General features: G+C 59.4%; 3 protein-coding genes across 4 annotated transcripts in view; 2 read left to right on the forward strand and 1 right to left on the reverse strand.

The window, feature by feature from the left end:
- NFAT5 (nuclear factor of activated T cells 5) overlaps positions 1 to 6,443 on the forward strand; it is a 54,988-nt gene extending 48,545 nt beyond the window's left edge. Inside the window, exon 14 of the mRNA XM_058813605.1 lies at positions 155 to 6,443. The gene's annotated coding sequence lies outside the window, so the exon portion shown is untranslated. The remainder of the gene's footprint in view (positions 1 to 154) is intronic.
- Positions 6,444 to 7,097: 654 nt separating this feature from the next.
- On the reverse strand, positions 7,098 to 9,876 carry NOB1 (NIN1 (RPN12) binding protein 1 homolog). The gene is made up of 9 exons (XM_058813629.1): positions 9,798 to 9,876; positions 9,579 to 9,711; positions 9,330 to 9,463; positions 9,171 to 9,242; positions 8,820 to 8,951; positions 8,510 to 8,728; positions 8,259 to 8,356; positions 8,033 to 8,177; positions 7,098 to 7,625 (listed from the first exon to the last, which is right to left on the reverse strand). Exons 1-9 carry the CDS (start codon positions 9,873 to 9,875, stop codon positions 7,356 to 7,358), a joined length of 1,281 nt encoding a protein of 426 aa, XP_058669612.1. The 5' UTR covers position 9,876; the 3' UTR covers positions 7,098 to 7,355.
- A 171-nt stretch (positions 9,877 to 10,047) lies between these two features.
- Positions 10,048 to 14,961, forward strand: part of WWP2 (WW domain containing E3 ubiquitin protein ligase 2) — a 31,125-nt gene continuing 26,211 nt past the window's right edge. Inside the window, exons 1-4 of one of the 2 annotated variants that reach the window (XM_058813264.1) lie at positions 10,048 to 10,086; positions 11,895 to 11,978; positions 13,062 to 13,209; positions 13,475 to 13,593. In XM_058813264.1, coding sequence (XP_058669247.1) covers positions 11,909 to 11,978; positions 13,062 to 13,209; positions 13,475 to 13,593 — 337 coding nt within the window. In that variant the 5' untranslated portion in view covers positions 10,048 to 10,086; positions 11,895 to 11,908. Of the gene's footprint in view, positions 10,087 to 11,585; positions 11,979 to 13,061; positions 13,210 to 13,474; positions 13,594 to 14,961 lie in introns of those variants that run through there. The other variant, XM_058813265.1, reaches the window with a different exon arrangement.

The raw sequence follows: 14,961 nt of genomic DNA on the forward strand, positions 1-14,961 counted from the left end.
GTGGAGTTTGGAGTCTCTCCAGAGCTGCTCTTGCTCCTCGCCCCCAGTTCAGTGCCTGCTCATGAGGAGCACCCTGAGGATGAAGCCAGTGCACAGAAGGAGGAGGGGACTGTGGTTAGTTATGCCTGACTTCTCTGCTTGTTCTCTCATGCAGAAATTCCGTGGAGAAAAAAAAGCGACGATTTCCCAGATCCTCTCAGACCTTCCAACTCTGGATTAGGCTGCGTGGAACCAATTGCTTCTGTGGAAAAGTGGCCTCTTTAAGAGCACAGCGTGGCCAGTGGCAGACCTGAGGCCATGACCATGGGGTTTGGGCTCCACAGTGCCAATAATGCTGAGGAGTTATGCTTTGTGTTACTGGGGCGTGGGGTTGGGCTGTTACCAGGTTCATGAACCTCATTACAGTGGGGGCTCTTGGAATTTAAAGCATATCTGGTCAGTTATTATTGTTGTTGGAAGGTAATCCATGTTACTTCGTTTACTTTTTCCCTGCTATTCCTTCTCCCCATCCCTTTTTTCCCTCGGGAAGCTCGTGCAGCAGGAGCAGCAGCTGCCTGTGCCCCGAGCCTGACTCAGCTGTCACTCAGTGAAGGGATCTCTCCATTGACACGGAGTGGGAGAGCCAGGCCCACCCTTCATCAGTTGGAAGTATTGCTAACTGTAATAACCAAGCAGAGAATTGCTGCTGTAAATAACCAGTTCCCATCTGAGAATGGGATTAAACGGTTTTCCACATCTGTGGAAGCTGGAGTTACGTGGAGCTGTACATAGAGCAAGGGTTTGGTGGCTCTACAAAATTGAAGAAATGAAGGGGAACTTCCAGCTGATCTTAAAATCTTCTCTAAAACACCTTCAGCTTGAAAAGAACATTCTGTGTGGCTGAGGAAAGGGCTTCTCTGTGTCTCTCCCTCTGACTGATGTGTTGGAGCTCTGTGAAGCCTCATGAGCTGTTCCCAAACCAGCCTTCTCCCTTTTATTCTTTCCATGGTTTTCCCTCTCTCCTTCAGTTTTGTATTTTGTTTTTTTAAAAAAAGACATAAATATCCTACTGGCTTTAAAGCTAAAGAAACAGCTTTTAGGAATCCTTGGCAGTAAATTGCTTAGTCAGTAGAAGCTTTGACAAATAATCAAGGAGTAAGGAGAGAGGAAGCAATTTCTCCACCACCTTGTAATTGCAGGAATCCCCCTTAACCCGCCACTTCCAGCTGTGACTGATGGAATTCTTCAGCTTGGCTTTACTCCAAGTAGGGGGCAAATTGCATCATTTTTAAGCCTTCTTAAAAGGTCACTTCATCCCGAGCTGTTGCATCCTTGTAGCACATGGAGCTCATCGCAGTTCTGAAGTGATTTTTCCTTTTTCTACCACGAGCCCCAAGTCTGGTTTCTAGATTGTCATGTTTAATTAAGGAATAAATCATCGACTGATGTTACCGAATGTAAAAACAACCCACTCCAGACCGTGCAGGTGTATTGTGAGGCTTGTGGATTTTTTGGGTGCTTCAACTCTCCAGACAGTGTGTGATCTCTCACTACGGCCTCGTGAGATCCGTGTTCTCCCGCTCCCGCGGCGCCCGTTCCGCCTCGGTAGAGTGTAGCTGGTATCACGTCATTCTTCATTTTTGTTATTTGAAATAACAAAGGAACAGTCTGTAAATGGGTTTTTTTTAAGTTCCTCGAGTCTGTTTACTGTGTGTTTTCCCCTTAACTCGTGTGCGTAGTTGAGCCGTGTAGAGTTTTCCTTGGTTTTCCTGGATCTCCCCGTTTGTTGGTCTGTCCCACGTTCACTTTCTCTTTCTGTCTCTCTCTTTCTCTCTCTCATTGAGAGGCATTGAATTACGTTTTCAGTAGTAAGGCTTCTTGCCGATATGAAGGGAACTTTTCAGAAAGAGACCTGCTCTGGGTCATTTAATTTTGAATACAGTTTTCAATCGTTCAAGTTTTGGATGGTTTATATCTAATGTGTGTTTCATTTTTTTGGAAAGCTATATTTTGTATTTAGGAAATGGTATAACTATTTTGCTATTTGTACTGAGTGAGTACATTGGCATAAATATAAAAATTTATATATATACATATATATAAAAAATATTCTTTTTGCCACACATTTTTGTGGTAAATTTGTGAGTTTGTCTGATGTTCTACCACAACGTGGCGTCTGATAACAGTGGGGTGGGGTGGGGTTTGTTATGTCTTTATTGAGTATTTAAGTACTTTTTGCAACATAAATAACGTGTTCATCTCTCGCCATTCCATCAGGCAGTGTTGGTCCAGCTGGCCACGAGAAGCTTCGCTCTGTGTTTGGTGTGTCCCTCACTCACAGCCTAGCCAGGAAACCCAGAGGCATTTAGGATTATATAAAACATGAAATATTGGGGTTTCCCTCAGAATGAGCCATTCAGCTTTTCTCCACTCTCATTGCCTATTTAATATTTTATTATTAGCGCCTCTGTGTTTTAACTCCTAATTTATGATTATGCTCAAACGTTGGAAATTTTAATCAGGACAGAAAGAATTCCCCGCTGCATCATGTCCAGAGCTGCTTTAACCCCGACCCAGGCTTCTTCTTTCTGTATTTTATTTTTTTTCCCCTGCTAAGACAAAACATTACCAACATCTTGTAGTGGTTCACAAGACGAAAGCAGCAGCCCCCAGCAGTGCCCAGCTGCTGTGTGGGGCTGCTCAGGCTGAGAACAATGGACCCAACAACGTCCAGAGGGCCGTGGAAGTCCATAGGCACTCGCTGGGAAAGGAACTGGTGGTGTTTGCAGGATGTGTGTCCCAGGGTGAGCTGTTGGGACACGGAAGGAGTGACAGGAACGATGGATTTGCACGCGCTGCTTCAGTTTGCTCCTTGTTCCCAAGGGCTCTGTCCTTTGTGGGTCAGTGCCAAGTCACCAGGGACCAATTCTCCGTGGAACAGGATGAGTGCCCAGAAGAGAACCTCATCCCAAGCCTGCCACAGCTCCAGGGAAAAAGGGTATGTTTGAATTGTGGGCGTGTTTGAGGTCACTCGTGAAGAGAAGAGAGAAAAAAACATACACAAAAAACCAACCAAGGGCTGTGCTATCCCAGTTTTCCCTTCTGGAAACACCTTCCTTTCCTCGTGTTAAATTTTCCTGTTCATTTTAGGTCAATGTTTAAATGTACGACACTTTGAACATGTGATTTGGTTCCAAGAAGTATTTGTGTGACTGAAGAGGTCGCTCAGCGGTTGGCGCGTGCTCGGCGGCGGCTCTGGGGGCGGAGGGGTCGGAGCAGCCCCAGAGGAGCTCAGGACAGGCTGCAGGGTGTCGTGGCAGGGAGCACAGCCTGAGCCACGGCTGGGTCTGCCCAGGACCCTGAACACGCAATTCTGAGCATTGAGGTTGGGCAGCAGAGCTTCTCTGTGACCCTGTGTCCCATCGTGTCCCATCGGGCCCCTTGTGTGACAGAGGGGACCCTGAGGCACCAGGCTGTGTCAGTCCAGCATCCCTGGGGTCCCAGAGCGCCCATTTGTGGGCACGGGTGAGGGTTGAGGGAGATGGAGCTGCCAACCCCCCCCACATCCCCTCAGCTTTTACCCTGAGCGTGCCCAGAGCCCACCCAGACACCACAGAGCCACACTGGGTGCAGTTTGAGCTGAACATCTCCTCTGGCAGAGTCACTGGTGCTTTGTGCTTAATTAACAGTAGCTTTGGTATTAATTGCCTCCTCACTGCCCGGTCTCGCTGCAAGCCAAACGCTTTGCTCTTATTTTAACACAAATCTAGTTCAAGAAATAATTCCAGGCTGGCTGTTCTGAAGTGGGTGTCCCCTCTCTCTCTGATCAGTGATGATGATTTCTTCTGATCACTGACAGGGTGGCTGCTTCCATGTAGTTTTGAGATAAAACAAGGCACGAGCAGTTAAACAAAACCTTGGCAGGTTTTTACTGGGCAGCTGTGTCAGTGGACCTTCCCCTCACTTGCATAAGCTGAACTTTATTTTTTAAAGTTTCCATTGATATTTTGATTTAGAATCTCATTTCTAAAAGGAAAATAGGTCCGAATGGATTTTGATTCCTGTTTTGTTGTGCCTCTGCTTGGCAGACGGTTGGGTTCCTTTTGCAGGGCCGTTGTGGGAGAGCAGAGGGAGCACAGACATGGATCTGAGTGAGGGGAGCAGGAGAGAGGAGAGGGAATTGCTTGGCCTGCTCCGAGCTGCAGGTGGAAGGCAAGAACAGGGAATTCTGGTCACTGGTCACTGCTCATTAGTGCAAAATGGAATTTTATGGTTTTGGGGGGGTTTGTGTTCAGGGGGCTCGGGGCAGCTCCGTTCTATAGAAGCTAAAAGCAGACAGCAGTGGGATGCTGTGTTTGTTCAGGGGCTTTGCTTTAATTTGGGCTGGTTTAGCCTGTTGGGGCAGCCTGTGAGCACTTGGTGTTCCTGCTCAGCCCAGCTGTGCCAGCTGTGGTGCCACAGCACCGAGGGTCAGCGTTGGAAATGGGGTAAACGTGTTAGAAACAAGGAGAAATGCAGCAGGGGGTGAACTCCTGCCAAAGGGAACTTGGGAGGTCACACAGGAGGAGAGGCTTTTCCTCTCCCAGTCTGTATAGGGATGTAAATATGCACTGCCTGTATATTCTAGGATATATCTATGTATATAGAGGAGTCAGATTATTATATATAAATAGTAGACACAGCATTAGAATACTGTTATATTTACATTTTTATAAACATGAAACAATACTCCTTTTCCTCGGTAGGAGGTTTTTGTAGTAACTCATGAGTAGCTGTCTCTCAGTCCTAGACGTGTGTCCTGTTGGTGACATGGATCCAGAACTTGCCCTGCTTGGGAACCTCGCTGGGATCTGTGCCTTGCAAGCAGCTGTGGCCACTTTTGGGGTTTTACATCTTTTAGTTCATACTTGCAGGTGTGGTTTGGGATAGAGCTGACAGCCAGGCTGAGGCTAGGCTTCCCCTCAGAGCCGTTTCCATGCCCAGGGTGGCAGCAGCTGTGCAGGCAGGGGTTGGTGGTGCTGGGCTGACAGCAGCCCACATGTGGGATGTTATTGTTAGCAGAAGGTCCCTGCTTCTGCTGGGTAGGAGGGGAAGCTCCTCTGCCATTTCTCTTTATTCCCATGAGGGCAGCAGTCTGTAAACTGATTTTTTAAACTGATTCATTAGTGCAACAATCAAAATCTAGAGAATTCCTTGAAAGCCAGTGAAGCTCCCTTTGAATTCTGTCTGTGAGGAACCTGCCACCACTCGTGCTGATTTCTTTCTTGCAGGTTGTGTGAGGAATTAAACCCTAAGAATCATAGAATATCCTGAGCTGGAAAGGACCCACAGGGATCATCCAGTCCAACCCCAGCCCTGCACAGACACCTGAATAATCCCACCCTGGGAATCCCTGGCAGCATTGTCCAAACTCTCCTGGAGCTCTGGCACCCTCAGGGCTGTGCCCATTCCCTGGGCAGTGCCAGCACCCTCTGGGGGAAGAAGCTTTCCCTGAAATCCAACCTAAACCTGCCCTGGCACAGCTCCAGCCTTTAAATCAGGTCATACATTCAATAATGTGTATTGTGTCCAACATGACTTTCAGTTCCAAATCTGTGTTCCACTGGAGTTTGTCCTGAGTGGATCAGTGTTATCCTGGTACAGGCCCCTTAAATCACCCCCACCAGTGTCCTCCTTTGTTCTCTTGGAGTTTGCAGAGCTGAACTCTGCTTTTTGCAGGGGTGTGTCATTTTTGCTGTTACACGTCACATTAAATTGCCCGGTGACATTGACTGTGTAGGGGCAGGGCAGGGATGCCTGGGATTCCCTGCTCACTGACCCCTGTTCAGGTTCCAGCAGCCCTCTGTGACATTGCAGCTCCAGGCCTGGGATGAGGGAGGGCTCCTGTGTTCCCTGACAGGGAAATGGCCTTGGCTTTGTTTTGGCCCTGGAGCTGCCCCTTGGGATAACGTGTCCAGGGGGAGGTTCCTGTTGGGAAGTGGCTCTCTGGGTCTTGCAGAGCTGGGATCCCATTCCAGGACCCTTAACAGCCTGTAGCATTCCTGGAGCTTTTTTATTCTGGGTAAAAGGAGGAAATTTGAATTATTTCCACCTGAGCTGATGCTGAGTTAAGCTCCAACCCCTTCAGAGCAGAGCTTCTGTCTCTGTCCCTGCACCTCGGGTGGGCTCTGCCCTGCCTGCCAGATGTTCTGGGTGCACCCTCGACCGCTGAGCTGCCTCTTGTGTGTCCTGCAGTGTGAAAGTAGCACCAGATATCCTTCGTGCAGTCTGTGTATATGGCTTTCGTAGGTGGGTTTCCAAGCACTGATTCCTGGTGTTTTCAGTTTGTCTATGAGGGGATATTTTATTTGCATCTATGTTTTTAGCTCTCCTGTGATAACTTGTTGAATATTAAAAAAAAAAAATATTTTGCTTCTATTGGGACATTTGTATACTTGCAACTATATTTCTGTAAACAGCTGCAGTCGAGAATAAACAATGAAAAGTTTTCATTTTACACTGTAAAGTCTTGTGGCGGTTTTACCACGGGCATGTCCAGAGGGTGCTGCAGGAAGAGGTCCCTGGGAAGAATCACACTGACTCGGTGGTGTGGGACCCCAGTAACCCTGGGGGGAGGCAGAGGCTGCCCCAGGAGTCCAAAGCCAAGATGCTGGAAGTCACCATGGCCGCACCAGGATGTGTGGGTGCTTACCCAATGCCCTTTATCTGCAGCTTTGGCACACTCAGAGTGCCCTGGGGCTGGGGAGGCCCAGGTGTGTTCCCCCTTCCTGCTCCCTCCCACTCTGCAGCCTGTGACCTCCCCAGCACCAGGGGCCACAGCTGCTATCAGATGTTTCCTTACTTGGAACAGTTTCAGCAGGGTTAAGGGGAAATTGCAGCAGGAGCTGGGCCCAAGAGTCAGCTGTGAAAGATTTCAGCAGATTTATCCACAAAGCTTTATCCCTGAGTCGCCCCCTTCACCCCAATGCCAGGGTGGGACACAACCCCCTGCCCTGGGCTTTTGTCCTTCTGGAGCTCATTATCCCATGGGACAAACGATCCCAAGAAATCCTCCCTCCCTCGTTCCTCGAGGCTCAGAGAAAGGCTCCCCCTGGCACAGGACGCCACAGAACTGGGACTGAGTCACAGGGCTTTGGGGTTTGGTGTTTATTGGGTGACACAGCCCCTGCCCAGGCGTGCCCAGAGAAGCCAACCCACCCTCGCCCGTGCCAGGGCCTCCCCAAAGCCCATCACCGCAGTCACGGTGGCTCTCCGGGCACCGCGCAGTGGGGACAGGATGGCCCGGCCCGTGCCCAGGTGCTGGCAGAGGCCTCGCCCCGGCTGAGCCCCCAGCACACCTGGGCAGGTGGGTCCTGCGGGCGGGGCCCGTCCCGCCCTCACCTCCTCTTGACGAACTTCTTGGTGACGGCGTTGGGGTTGAGGCGGCGGCGGCCGGCGCCCAGCGCGGCGTCGCGCAGCTGCAGGTGCGCGGCCCGGCTGTGCACGTCGTTCTCGGCGAACGGGGACGCCCCGGCCAGGTAGTCGGGGTCGAACACGTTGGTTTTCTGCCGGGCCTTGCGCGACAGGCGCTGCTGCGGGAAGCGCTGGTCCTCCACCAGGTGCGGGTTGTTGGCGTGCTTGCCGCCCTGCGGCGCCGGCAGCGGGTACTGCGGGGAGAAGGGAGAAGGGATCAGCCCCCAGATGCCCGGTGAGCACAGCCCCCTGGGCAGCTGAGCAGGGAAGCCTGAAAGCCCTGGGGTCCAAGCGCAACAGTATCTGGGCAATGTTCCCAGTTTGCCTTAATTCCCTCCAACCTGCCAGCCGCAGGCTGGGCTCTCATCCCTCGGATCCCAATGGAAGCATTTCTTCCCAGAAAGGGTTGTTAAAGGTGGGAAGGTGCTGCGCAGGGAGGTGGTGGAGTCCCCATCGTGGGAGGTTTGCAAGGAATTGACTGGACATGGCACTCAGTGCTCTGGGCTGGCTGACAACGTGAGGATTGCTCACAGGTTGGACTCGATGACCTTGATGGTCTTTTCCCACCTCAGTGGGTCTGGGATTCTGTCCAGGTACTCACCCTGAGCCCTCGGGGGTTCAGCACCTTGGGGTTGCGGGAGAAGTGCATGTGGAGACTCCCGTCCTCGCTGACACTCACTGCCACCTTCTTGAGGGTCTTGTTACCACAGTGGGGGCAGAACACCTTGGTCATGTCCGAGGTGGTCCTGCGAGGGTGGGACGGGGGTTCAGAGCTCCTGGGGCCGTGGGACACGGGCTCAGCCCGGGCTCAGCCCCAGCCCCAGCACCTGAAGCAGCCGTGGCAGCGCAGGATGTAGCTGCGGGCCCGGCGGATCAGCATCCCGTTCACGGCCAGCACGTGGAGACCCATCTGCAGCAGCACGTTCTGCAAGAGCAGGGACACAGCGGGACCCTGGGACCTGCCAGCCGGGGCACTCAGAGCCCCGCAGGCTTTGGGAGGCCTCTGGCACTGAGACCCTGCTGCTCTGACACACGGAGCTGTCCCAGAGCCTGAGCCCGGCTGCAGCCCAGCACCCACCTGCATGGCAAAGTCCGTGGTGACACAGCCCACCTGGACACCCACGGGAGCAGTGTCAAAGTGCCCCATGTCCTGCTGGGCCTCCTTCAGGTTGCTGGGAGTTATCCAGCCTTCATCATCATCATCGCTCTCTTCATCCTCCTCCTCCTCCTCACCGGCGCTGGCCCCGTCTGCAGAGCTGCGGTGCTGCTCAGGGGGCTCGGGGCTGCTGGTGATGGCCTGGGCCGGGGGGCAGGAGAGGATCAGGGTGGCACCGAGGGGTCGGGAAAGGCAGAGCGAGGGCAGGGAGGAGCCTCCAGAGGATTCTCACCAGCAGCTCCCGCAGCTCCTCCTCGATGCTGGGCAGGGGCGGCCGCCAATACAGGAAGGATCCGAACTCATCGCTCTCCGCCGGGGCCGGGCTGGAACTGGGCTGGTGCGGGCCCTTCCCCGCGGGCTTGTGCTGGGGGCACGGCACGGGCAGCGCTCAGCAAGGGATTGGCACGGGCACCCTCAGCCGTGGCAGGGCAGGGGCAGCCCTCAGAGCCGGGGCACGGCACGGGCACCCTCAGAGCCGGGGCACGGCACGGGCACCCTCAGCTGGGACAGGGCACCGGCAGCCCTCAGCCCCTCAGCCGGGGCCCCGCGGGCCGCAGCCCCCTCCCCTCCCGCCGTGCCTTACCTTGGCGGGCAGGTGGAAGCCGGCGAGGTGCAGGGGGGCCTCGGGGTGCCGCGGGGTGGAGCTGAGCCGCACCTGGGGGGCAGCACGGGCCGTCGGCGGGGCCGCTGGAACCGGGACCCGTGCCGGGCCGCTGGAACCGGGACCCCGCGCCCATCCTACCTTGTCCTGCGGCTCCCAGCGGACGCAGCCGGGGCCGTCGATCTCGGCCTGGAGCTGGCACGTGAGGGCGAGCACCTGCAGGTCGGCGGCCGAGAGGCTCGGGTAGTCCCCGGTCTTCTTGGAGAACTCGGTCACTGCGGGGGAGCAGCGGCGCGGTCGGGCCGGGCCGGGCCGGGCCGGGGTGGGGGAGCCGGGCGGGGCCGTTCCGGCGGGGGAAGAGGCCGGTGGCGGGGCCGGCCCGGCACTCACCGAGGCGCAGCAGCTCGGGGCGCGGGCGGCGGACCCGCAGCTCGCAGGGCAGCGCGGCGAGGCGGCGGCGCGTGGGCCGGTCCCGGATCTCGGCCAGCACCTCGGGCACGGTGTACAGCGCGTCTGCGATGTCCTGTGGGCAGCGCCGTCACGCCGGCCCGTAAGCCTTTGACCCATCCCCCCCGTCCCTCCGGTGTCTCCCCGGTGTTCTCCCGGTACCTGCAGCGGGGCCGCGCTCAGGAACGCGCCCGTGTCGGCCACGACGTGCGGAACACGCGCCATGTCTGCGTGCCCCATGGCCCACCCCGGCCGCCGTCGAAGCGCCGCGGGAAGCACACCGGGAGTTGTGGTCCGGGCGCGGGGCACGCCGGGAGTTGTAGTTCAGCCGGGGCACGCCGGGAGCGGAGCCGTGCCCCGGGAGCGCTTCCGGCCGGCGCGATCACGTGACGGGCCGGGGTCACATGACGGCGGGAGCTGGAGCCGGGGAGCGGGAGCGGAGCGGCCGCCGGTAACGGGACGGGCCGGGCCGGGCTGGGCTCGGCTCGGCTCGGCGTCGTTTCCTGGCCCAGCCCGGGTGCTCCCGTCCGCCCGCCGGACACGGCCTGGTGGGGCGCTCCGGCCGCCGGCGCCGCTCAGCCGGTGCCGGTAGAGGCCCGGGACGGCGGTGCCGGGGTGGGCCCTTGGCCGCCCCTTCCTGTGCGCGGTGCCCGCAGCGGCCGGGCCGGGTCTGTGCGGGGCTGCGGGGCCGGACCGGCCGGGCCCGGGGCGGGTTCGGTGCTCGCTGCCGGGGCGGCGGCCCCGCCGGTGTTCCGGGGGGCCGGGCCGGGCTGTCGGAAACGGGAAGCGGGGGAGGAAGGGAGGCCTCGGCCTGGCCAAGGGGGTCGCGGCCCGGTCACGGCCCCGCCGGGCTGAGGGCTGTGGGTGTGCGGGCGGTGAAGCTGTGCCCGGGGAGCGGCACCGAGCACCGAGGGGTTCCGGGGGCCCGAGGCGTTTGTTGGCGTGACCGGGGGTGTCAGATGAGTGACAGAGAAATGGTGTGGAGTCGGGAAAAGAGGGAACGGGGAAGGAAGAGAGTCGGGATGTGAAGGAAGAAGGATGGAAACAGCCCAGCCGGGACAGGGCACGGACTGGCACAGGAGGGGCACGGCCCCGGTGGAATCCCGGTGGGGTGGGGACCTGAGGAGCAGGGGTACCCGATGGCCTCGGGGAGGCCGGGGTGACCCGTGGGGTGGCAGCGAGCGTGTGGCAGTGAGTGTGACACAGTGAGTGTGACACAGTGAGTGTGACAGCGAGCGTGTGGCAGTGAGTGTGACACCGAGCGAGCCCTCGGGGTGAGGGCAGCAGGCTGGCCTGTGCCCCGGAGCCCTGGCTGCTGCGGGATGGAGCCAGGACGGTGCTCGGGCAGTGCCCAGCAGGCAGAGCTGGGGCTGTGGGGGCACAGGCAGGCCCTGGGTGCCAGGCAGGTTTGCTGGGCTGGCACAGAGAGCAGAGACCCTGGCAGAGGGGATTTCACAGGGAATGTGCCGTGGGATGGAGCTCGGTATGGTGCAAGGAGGATGCGGGAGAGGGCAGGGGGGAGGCTCCTTCGCAGGGACAGGGGCTGGAGCTGCTGCTCTGTTTTTGTGCTTCCCCTGGCTGGGGAGGGGGGCTGGCAGTGCCCTGGCCAGGCAGTTCTGGGCCGGGCTGTGAGCTTGGCCCCCGTGCTCTGCAGCTCCTGGGAACGGCAGGAGGAGGCTGGGGCAGGCCCAGGGTGTCTCGTGCTCCTGTGGGATGTGTGACCTCATCCCTCTGCTCTGCGGCTGCTGCTTTGGGCACCGGCCCTGGCCATGTGTCCTGCCACCCTCCCTGGTGTCACAGAGTGTCCTCATCCAGGGGGTGACACAGTGGCCTTGGAGGCCTTTCCCAGCCTCAGTGATCCCATGGGATCTGGTACCATAGTGAAACCAGGGCTGCCCTTGAGGCCTGTGGTGCCCATGCTGTGACCAGAGCTCCCTGTGTGCAGCCACTGCCACGTCCTTGATGTGTGGTGAGCCTGTGTCCCCCAGGGCAAGGCTTTGGTGGCTGCCCTGTCCCCCAGCAGCCCTGGCCTGTGGGTCAGGGGCTCAGGTGCCCATGGGGTGTGTCTGGAGGTGGCAGTGCCCAGCTCAGCCCGTGGTGCTGCCGTGCAGGGGTTGCACTCCCAGGGACACAGCGCTGCCTTTGGTGCAGGGGGTTCATCAGGAGAGGGAGCCCAGCCCTGGCAGGGACACGGGGCTGTGTCTGGGCTCCCCGGGTCCCTGGCAGCGGGGCTGAGCTGTCTCCTGTCTCTGCTTGCAGCTGGGGGTGATGCCATGGCCGCTGCCAGCTCCAGCAGGGCCAGGGCCGGGCCGCCCTGCGAGAAGTCCCCGCTGTCCGTGAAAGGTGGGTGCTGCTGCCGCGCTGGGACTGCCCTGCCGGGGATCTGTGTGCTCTGCCTGCGCCCCGGATCTGTGTGCTGTGCCTGCACCCCGGATCTGTGTGCTCTGCCTGCACCCCGGGGATGTGTGTGCTGTGCCTGCGCCCCAGATCTGTGTGCTGTGCCTGCACCCCGGATCTGTGTGCTCTGCCTGCACCCCGGGGATGTGTGTGCTGTGCCTGCACCCCGGGGATCTGTGTGCTGTGCCTGCACCCCGGGGATGTGTGTGCTGTGCCTGCACCCCGGATCTGTGTGCTCTGCCTGCACCCTGGGGATCTGTGTGCTCTGCCTGCGCCCCAGATCTGTGTGCTCTGCCTGCACCCCGGGGATCTGTGTGCTCTGCCTGCGCCCCGGGGATGTGTGTGCTGTGCCTGCACCCCGGATCTGTGTGCTCTGCCTGCACCCCGGGGATGTGTGTGCTGTGCCTGCGCCCCGGATCTGTGTGCTGTGCCTGCACCCCGGATCTGTGTGCTGTGCCTGCACCCCGGATCTGTGTGCTGTGCCTGCGCCCCGGGGATGTGTGTGCTGTGCCTGCGCCCCGGGGATGTGTGTGCTCTGCCTGCGCCCCGGATCTGTGTGTGCTCTGCCTGCACCCCGGGGATGTGTGTGCTCTGCCGGCACACACGGCACGGCTGGGGCTGGCCCTGGCCCTGTGTGCCCCGGGCCGGGCCCGTGCCGTGCGGACGTGGCTGCGGGGCCGCGCTGGTGCTCCCGTGGCCGCGAGATGGCTCCCGGCGCCCGGAGCCCGTCCCCTCGGAGCCGCGTCCCGCTCTGTCCCTCCGCGGGCACCGCCGGCCTGGGGCTGCCCCCTCCCGTCCTGCCCCGTGCCCTGGGGCAGGGAGGTGTCCTTGGGGACAGCGACAGTCCTGGTCAGGCCTTGGTGCTGCCATCGCTGCCACCAGGAGCGTTGCTCCCTGCTGCCCCTCTCCCAGCACGCTGCTGTGAGTCGTGGCACCCCAAGCTGGCACGGGTGGCCTGGGGGACAGGGCAGGGGACAGGCAAGGGACAGGGTGTCTCGCAGGCCTGACCCTGTGCCTGTCCCTGCCCAGTTGTGTCTGTGAAGCCCAAGGCCCAGAGCCGCCCGGCACGCATGAACTGCTACGTGGAGGTGGCCGGTGACGGGCTGCCCAGCGAGACCAAGAAGACGGGGAAGCAGATGGGGATCTCAGAGCTGCTGTGGAACGAGATCCTCACCCTGTGAGTGTGTGTGAGCCCTGCTGTGGGGCCGGCCAGGGGCTGGCCCAGTGTGCCCTGCTGTGCCACTGGCTGGGGACACTCAGGTGTCACAGAGCTTTTTCCCTTGCAGGGGACACTGCCAGAGACAGCCAGGCTGGCAGGGTGGTGGGAGGGGGGTCTCCCACTGCCCCATGTCCTTGCCCACCTCCCTTTGCTCCTTGCCTGTGGCAGTGCTAGCTCCCCAAGCACGGAGCAGACCATGCTGACAGCCCCTTTCCCTCTGCAGGAATGTCACGGCTCAGAGCCACTTGGAGCTGAAGGTGTGGATCTGCCACACGCTGAGGAACGAGCTGCTGGGCGCCGCCTCCGTCAGCCTCGGCAGCCTGCTCAAGGGCGGCGGCAAACGTGAGTATGGGCACGGGGCAGGGGCAAGGCTCGGGGCAGGGCCTGGGGCAGGCATGGAGCGGGCCCAGGGCAGCAGTGGCCGCGGTGTCCGTGCTGGTCGCTGCCCCCGCAGGGAACAAGGTGCCGTTGTGCGCCCCGGGCCGGGCGTGCCGCGGCCGTACCTGCGTCAGCGGGCACCGTGGCGGGCTGGGAACACAAACCCCTCTGCTTTCGCCGCCGTTTGCGGTTGCCACAGCGGGGCTCGTGACAGCAGCTCCCACATAAAGGCGGCCATTCAGGGCCGGGGCGGCGCGGGGTGGAGAAGGCTGCCTCTGTCTCTTCCAAGCAAAGCTGCTGAGACACAGACCTGGTATTGAGCGGGAGAGGGGCCTCCTGCGCCCCGAGGGACTCGGGGCTGCTTCAGACACTCCCCAGTGCTGGGGGCTGGGCTGAGCTGCTTCCCCTGGTGCTGCCAGCTCTGCAGCCACACCGGTGTCCCTGCTGTGCCACCGTGGCACCGGCTGCTGTGGCAGTGAGGGGCACACGGGAGCTGTGCTGCCACTGCTGTCTTCTCACGAGACCTGTGGGGACCTCGACGAGTGCCTGGGGCTGGCGCTGTTGGGGTGTAGCAGCCAGGCAGCCCCACAGCTGTGGGAGCCCTGGGCAGCCTCCCCTGCAGCCGTCATTTCCCGAGGTGTGCAGGGGCCGTGCTGGGCTCCCGCAGCCGCCGCGGTTCCTGCCCTACCTGCACCGCCACGGGGGCACAATTGGCTCTTTCATTCCCAGCCATCCCGGGAGGCTGCGTGGAAAATGAATGGAAAAGGCAACTGGCTGTTCTAGCTTGTCTGTTAACATCCCCCAGAAAAAACGTGCCAGATTTTTCCTTGACACTGCGGGCTGGGAGGGAGGAAGGACTCTTAAAGCTGCAGAGCCTGCCCTCCCTGCCTGGGAAGGTGCTGCCCCTCTGCTCCTGTCTGCCCTCCTTGTCTGGGCAGGCATCTGCTCCCTCCTGTTCTCTGCGGGCTCATGTTGAGCCTTCAGGCTTTGCTGCAGGTCTGAGAGGGCCAGAGGCTGCTCGGGGGTCCCATGGGAGCCTGGGAGATCCTTTCCTCAGGGGCTGCTGTCCTCCTGGAAATAGGGGAGTGTGTTCCCTCTGCCTGCCAGCCTGAGGAAGGGGCTGGGTCAGGCAGAAGGCATCTGGGATTTCAAGCCATCCTGAGTCAGCACTTGATGTGAAGGGCAGTGAAATCCGTGTGCCCCTGTCACTGGAGGGGCCTGGCCCTCCTCTCCATCCTGAGAGGTGCTGTGCCAAGAGTGAGCTTCTGCCAGGCAGCAACCCCTCTTAGCTGGGTTTGTTATGGTGAGGCTTTATGAAAGGTGCTGATCTGT

This window comes from Ammospiza caudacuta, chromosome 13 (assembly GCF_027887145.1).
Source record: "Ammospiza caudacuta isolate bAmmCau1 chromosome 13, bAmmCau1.pri, whole genome shotgun sequence".
Lineage (NCBI taxonomy): Eukaryota > Metazoa > Chordata > Aves > Passeriformes > Passerellidae > Ammospiza > Ammospiza caudacuta.